At 35.8% G+C, this 7156-nt stretch overlaps 2 protein-coding genes across 2 annotated transcripts; both read left to right on the top strand.

The window, feature by feature from the left end:
- The first annotated feature begins 2996 nt into the window (after nt 1–2996).
- On the top strand, nt 2997–5197 carry LOC116852652. The gene is made up of 2 exons (XM_032833202.1): nt 2997–4771; nt 5128–5197. The coding sequence occupies exon 1, from the start codon at nt 3041–3043 to the stop codon at nt 4766–4768; it is 1728 nt and encodes a 575-aa protein (XP_032689093.1). The 5' UTR covers nt 2997–3040; the 3' UTR covers nt 4769–4771; nt 5128–5197.
- A 545-nt stretch (nt 5198–5742) lies between these two features.
- On the top strand, nt 5743–6531 carry LOC116852650. Its single transcript, XM_032833200.1, has one exon. It carries the CDS (start codon nt 5743–5745, stop codon nt 6529–6531), a length of 789 nt encoding a protein of 262 aa, XP_032689091.1.
- Nucleotides 6532–7156: the final 625 nt, after the last annotated feature.

The following is a 7156-nucleotide window of genomic DNA, read 5'->3' on the forward strand; positions in this document are numbered from 1 at the left end:
AACACAACCTCTATTTCCTAATTAATACCGACAGTCATTAGCACACGAGACGGATTCCCTCCTCTCGCTGCCCACGTGTTAACCCGACTACTCCTAGTCACACACGCTCCTCTCTCTCTTCACTCTCTCTCTCGACTCTCTCTCTACCACGTCTCTCTCTACCACGTCTCTCTCTCGACGATGACTACGACGACTCACTCCCAGCGCCGCCTGCTCTACCTTATATCATCTGATTAATCCGACAGATGTCGCACTCTTTACCAATTACACTGTGTTCTAATATACATTTCTTACAATACTATTTGTCACAAAAATTATTGTAAATGTTATATGCTAAAAAATTGCCGAATAATGCTAGAAAATTGCAGGCAAATGTTGTTAACAATATTTGCGGCAAAAATGTTGACAAATATTTGCAGCAATATGTCGACAACTGATTATTTTATTAAAAAAATCATTCATTATACTTAATTGATATGTAAAAGAAAATGAATAGAAGAGATTAGGATGCCTCTCTCTATTAGGCGTACACGTCAATAAAATTTGTGTTTATCTTAAGTACGCGTCCCCACAAAAACGTACATCGAATTCACATCGAATCCACAAAATCACGTGGATTCCACGTGGATGTAGCGTGCATGTTTTTGTACATCAGTGATGCAAGTTCGGGTCCGCTTACGGCGGCCGTCGAACCGCCACTCACGAACACAGTCACTCGCTGTGTGCTTGGCCTACGTCATGCTGTAAGCGGATCCGAACTTGCATCACTGGGGTACACATCCGCATAAAAAGGCAACCTTAAAATAAAGAAAGAAACAATTTTGCAAATTATTTCACAATTGTTATTAATTCATGAAATCCTATATATCAGCCTTAGCTATTAGCTGATCATCAATTGCCTAGTTTACACCGAGAGGACTAAACGCGGACTGAACTATACTGGGAGCAATCGCAGTTGATTATTCTTGTAAAAATCAACTGCGATTGGTCGCAGTATAGTTCAGTCCGCGTTTAGTCCTCTCGGTGTAACTTAGGCAAAAATCTCGCAGGCTCAAGTTTATGCGCATGCGTCTGGTAAGTTATGCATCTATGGCAGTTTATGAAATTGTGTCCCGCCGAGTGCATTACTGTTGAGGGAAGCCATACGTACACTCTAATGTAACTGCTTTCTAAAGCAATCTGAAACAATCACAATAAGCACGGATTTGGACGAGAAAGATTCGTGGACACCGTAAGTACAATTCTCTAAAATCTATTTTATATTTTGTTAGGCTGATGGCAAAGAGATAAGTACTTAACGAGACGTAAGGCATATTTCTCTTGTCTTTACTTTCATTGCAATGATAAACGAAACAAATGGTTACATCTCGTTGCCCGCTATTAGCCGAAATGAAAGATAAATTATATATATGATTATATGAGTAATCGAAAGTATACATGTAGTATTTTTATAGGTTAAATGGAATAACTGGAAAAAAGGAACTATTGATGTAAGTTGATTTACAATTTGTTGGATACGGTGGATATAAAACTGGATAAAAACAAGGTTACGATATTTTTTATTAATCAAAATATTTACATATATTTATCTATTTCATTAGAAATAGCAGTTTTTATTTTCATATATACATGAACTTTTTACTGTTATCGTACTATGTTTAGCAATAGTGTCTATCAGTATTTCTGTTTTTATTTTTCCTTTTCTTCTATCACCACTATTACTATGTATCTCTTTGTCTTCCTTTTCATATTTTATTGATTGAGCTTCTTTTCTTCCTGCATTCTTTGTTAAGATTATTTTTGCTACACGTGACTATACTTAAATAAATATTTATAAATTACTTAAATAAATATTTATAAATATTTTATTTATTACTATAACAGAATGAAATCATTTCAGCATATAGTGTCTCTGCGTCTCCGACGTAGGTGAAAATTGAAGCATGATATAGGTCTTCGTCAGTATAGGAGAATTAAAAGTGAATTACAAAGAGCTAGGAATCCTAGGTGCAGTAGAAATAATTTTTGTATAGGTACATGTAATGTTTCCAACGGTGCAACTTCGATTAGTACGTCAGTGATTTCTTCGCCGGTTCAATGTAATTTTTCTGGTTCACATTCGGATTCACCTAACGGCTATTCTGCAGCATCTTTATTTGATTCGTTAACTGAAAATTCTTTTTATAATGATTCTTATGACAGAATCCATGTGAATAATAAACAACTTGGGGAAGGATTGTCAGAAAGATACTGTGGTTTGATTGCAGATGTAGATTCTTTCAAAGACCAACTTGCAACTTTCCTTACGAATAATAAATGTCACATGTGCAAGATAATAATTTACTTACCTTATTACGTAGTCATCAATGTTTCTCATATCTTCCAAAAGATATAAGAACACTATTGTGTACTCCAAAGAATTCTGTTAAATTATTCCATGTAGAACCAGGAGAATATTTACATTTAGGTTTTGAATCAGCATTGATTAATAGTCTTCAATCTATTTCTTCTTCAATGATTCCACACAATCTCCAAGTAGATTTTAACACGGATGGTGCTACATTAGACAAATCTGGGAATATCGTTCTTTGGCCAATCCAATGTAAAATTGCAAATATACTTAAGGGGGGAAATCCAATTAGAACTTTCAAAAAATCGAATTTTTTTTTTTTGCATAAAATGTTTATTTAACATTGTAAGAATATGTTCCCAACGTTTTAAATCGAAATTCGCAGCCGTTCGGAAGTTATGGCCTCCGAGCGCAACAAATCTCTTGAGCAGCGTCGAGGCTCTAATAGCACGCAGCAGGTATACTCACCCGGAGCGGGGATTTTACCTTTCAGGGCTGCGATCCAAAACGTATAGAGATGTAATTATAGTTTTACTGTAGGTTTTGGAACGCACCCCTGGTAGATGGCTTTTATTTCTATTGTTACGTTTAGTCGAAACCGTTGGGTCCGTTGGCGCTGGCATCGAGCAGAACCGGTTTTCAGTTTAGCTCCGAAGTTCGGCCTGTACAAAACGACAGTGCAAATTCGAAATGTCCTATCCGAAAGGCACACACGCCGAACCAAAACAATCGAAACCACGCAAAAGAAAGTTCCATGGTAATCAGTTTTCAAATAAAAAGAGTGAAGATGAAGGATGTGAAAGTACGAGTGCAAGAAAACTCTCCAATGCTAGTGCTGAAGATATTCACTGGAATCCATTGCATGGCTATCGTTTGATTGAAATATTCACCGTTTTTACAGCCTTGACAGAGCTCCTTGTTTGTCGTGTTTGTAAACAGAATGTAAAGTTTGAAGAAGCTGGGAATCGAGGCCTCGGTTTCAAGATAGTTTTACTTTGTCGCTGTGGTCAGAGAAACATCAATTCAGGACCACTAATCAACACTGGATACGAAGTGAATCGTCGGATGGTGTTTGTTATGCGACTCTTAGGTGTTGGCAGAGAGGGTATTAATTTATTCTGCAACCTCATGGACATTTGTAAAGGAATGAATGAGAGCACGTATAATAATATCATCACGTATATTCACTCCTGTACAAAATCTGTTTTTGAAAGTCTCTGCAAGAAAGCTATCGAAGAAGAAAAAAAATTCAATGAAGAACATGAGAGGTCTATTTTAGATTTGAAAGTCTCTGGAGATGGCTCGTGGAAAAAACGTGGATTCAAATCGCTGTACGGAGTTGTAACGGTCATAGGCTACTATTCGGGCAAAGTCATCGATTTAGTTATCAAAAGTAGCTATTGCCATGCATGCACATTTTGGAAAAAAAAGGTGAACACTCCAGAATACGAAGAGTGGTATATAAATCACGAGGAAGAGTGTACAAAAAATCACGAGGGCTCAGCCGGAAAAATGGAGGTCGATGCGATTACAGAAATCTTTTTAAGATCAGAGGAAAAGTACGGCGTTAAATATGGTAATTATATTGGAGACGGAGACTCCAAAACTTTCAAGGCCATTCTAGATAAGAATCCTTACGGTGATGAATTTCAAGTTGCAAAAAGCGAATGCATTGGCCACGTAGAGAAAAGAATGGGCACTCGGCTCCGAAATATAAAAAAAACACAAAAACTCGGTGGTAAGGGCAAACTAACGGATGCTTTAATTAAAAAGCTCACAACGTACTATGGTCTGGCAATTAGAAGAAATGCGAATAGTATTGAGGGAATGAAAAAAAGTATTATAGCCACTTATTACCATTTGATCTCTACGGATGAGAAGCCACAGCACGAATACTGCCCGCCCGGCGAAGACAGCTGGTGTAAGTGGCAGAAAGAAAAAGCTATTGAAGCAAATTTGGATTCTTTTGAGCACCCTCCTCCACTCGATCCAACAGTCGCAAAACACATTCTTCCAATTTATGAAGATTTATCTAAGGAAGAATTACTTCAGAGATGCTTGGGCAGTCATACGCAGAATTCAAATGAAAGTTTCAATTCTACGATTTGGCGTTTAGCTCCAAAACATCTTAATTCTGGGCTGAAAATAGTTGAAATTGCATCCTACATCGCTGCTGGAGTCTTCAATGAAGGATATTCTTCCATTCTACAAATTATGATGGAGTTACAAATAATTATTGGGAGCCAGACCAAGCACTATGCTGAGAACGTCGACGGGCGCCGGGTATCTCGACAGGAGCGGCGCAACTCTTTCAACTCTAAAGAAGCTCGAAAGGCCAGAAGAGAGCAGTTATTGGAGCAGAACGAGTTCTTCGAGGAAGCAGAAGGATTGTTCTATGGCGCCGGGATTGCTGACTAAGAGGTAAATTATAGATATCTTGTATCTTTTACTTGTCAAAACTTTAAACACGTTTTTCTCAAAACTGTACTTTTTTGCACTGCTGGAACTCTCATTTAAAAACTATTCAACCGATCGCGCTGAACTTTCGCACACAACTTCATGACATCAGTACAATGTCGGTGAACCTAAATGTTTGTGAAAATTATAATAAAAAATCACTTATTTATTGCAAAAATTGTGCAGAGAAAACGTCAAAAAATGGAAATTTATTTTCATAAGCGTTTCATATTCAAAATTTTTGACTTTTTTCAATTTTTTTAGGTTCAATTACGAATTATGGGTATAAATAATAAGAATTTTTTCGCTGCCTGTTATAGGATCAATATCACGGACGCCATTTGTCCAGCAGCTGAGCAACTCGCACGCGTACCTGCCAAATGGGATGCTTCATATGTCCGCCATTTTTAAATATTTTTGGAAAAAAAAATACGTATGGACAGTCCAAAACATATATAAATAAATGTTTAAGTTTGAAAAATATAGAAAAATTCTTTCTCCTACAAAAAAATTCTTGAAAATAGCTTATTTTTCCTCGTTCTAATTGGATTTCCCCCCTTAATGCGAAACCAGAACTTGTAGGGGTTTATCGAGGACATTACAAACCTTCTAACGCAGTTCAATTTTTTGGCAAATTTGTGGCTGATATTAATTCGGTAATAGGTAACGGTGGCATCTTATATAAAAATATTAAATTCTCTGTCACTTTGCGCTGTTTTATAGCTGATGCTCCAGCTCGTGCGTTTATATTAAATCACAAAAATCACATGGCAACCAATCCTTGCTCAAAGTGTACAATAACAGGTCAATATTATGATGGTCGAATGATTTATACTTCCCTGGACAATATCTCTCGAGCCGATGAGAATTATAAGCTGCAAGTAGACGAAAATCATCATAAAGGCCCTAGTCCTTTATCAGATCTGTCCTTTAATATGGTTTCGCAGGTTCCATTTGAACCTATGCATCTCCTGTATTTAGGAGTAATGAAAAAGTGTTTTGAAGCATGGATCGATGGCAAATTTAGCAAACTCTCAAAACTCCCGGTTCATAGTCTTGAAATTGCATCTTCAAGGCTAGAAACATTAAAACACTATTGTCCACGTGATTTTGCTAAACGCCCTAGAGGACTGCGCGATTATAAGCGTTTTAAAGCAACTGAGAATCGTCAATTCCTTCTCTACACGGGAATTGTTGTCATGTATGGAGTTTTAGATAAAGATGTTTATTTACATTTTGTTCTTCTTCATGCAGCTATTCGCTCTCTCACATACAAAAGATCATCTCAAAATTTTTACTTTGCACATCTTGTTCTACGCACATATGTTGAGAAATGTGAAGCTATTTATGGGATGGCATTTTTTTCGTACAATATTCATGGACTTTTACATGTTGTGGGGGATGCAAAACGTTTTGGTTCATTTGATGCATATTCTGCATTTCCATATGAGAACAACATGTTAATTTTTCGGAAATATTGCAGAAAGCCTGATCTTCCTCTTCAACAAATCGCAAATAGGCGAGTGGAAAAAATCATGCATGTCAATCTCGGGTTATCGACAATGCATCTATTGAAATTGAATTTTTGGGCAGACACAAAACAGAGCCTCTTCCTCGTGAAGTTTCTCATAACAGTTGTCAACAATTTCAGAGGACAAAAATTAATCAATGGTTATTCACTCGACAAATACCAGATAATTGTTGTATCTTACGAGATGCAATAATCTGTGTTATTGAAAATATTTTAACAATACAGACAATCAATTACTTGCTTGTACGCAAATTTCAACATGTTGAAGATTTCTATAATGTGGCTGCACCGTCTTCTTCCGTCGGTGTGTTTAAATGTTGGGAATTGGCTAATGAAACCTGTATTATACTCTTCGAAGAGGTTTCAGCTAAATGCTATCGTATGCCTTTTTGGCGACCTTTTAATAATAATTCTTCCAGTGAAAGTGATAGTAACGATGTATACAATGAGTATATTGTTGCAATTTTATTATAATTTTTCTTTATCTATCAATATAAACAAAATATGGGGAGACAATAATAATGTATAATATACATGTTTTTAAGAATAAAAATATCAAAACAATAGGTCTTATATTTTCTACTTATATATATGAAACATACTATCGGTAATACTGTTTTGTACACATAGTATGAATAGAAAATCGGGATAAAAATAAAGATCTAAATTAAAAATAAATAAAATTGAAAATAGCATATTAGGATAAGAATAATACTACGCGTACATGTAATAGAGTACAATATTCAAATATATATATATATATATATATATATATATATATATATATATATATATATATATATATATATATATATATA

This window comes from Odontomachus brunneus, unplaced genomic scaffold (assembly GCF_010583005.1).
Source record: "Odontomachus brunneus isolate Ranch 3 - 2012 unplaced genomic scaffold, Obru_v1 Obru_scaffold_244, whole genome shotgun sequence".
Classification (NCBI taxonomy): Eukaryota; Metazoa; Arthropoda; class Insecta; order Hymenoptera; family Formicidae; genus Odontomachus; species Odontomachus brunneus.

What these genes read in the sequence shown, in the direction of transcription:
- LOC116852652 (XM_032833202.1), top strand. Translation starts at nt 3,041, where the DNA reads ATGTCCTATCCGAAAGGCACACACGCCGAACCAAAACAATCGAAACCA.
- LOC116852650 (XM_032833200.1), top strand. Translation starts at nt 5,743, where the DNA reads ATGGTTTCGCAGGTTCCATTTGAACCTATGCATCTCCTGTATTTAGGA.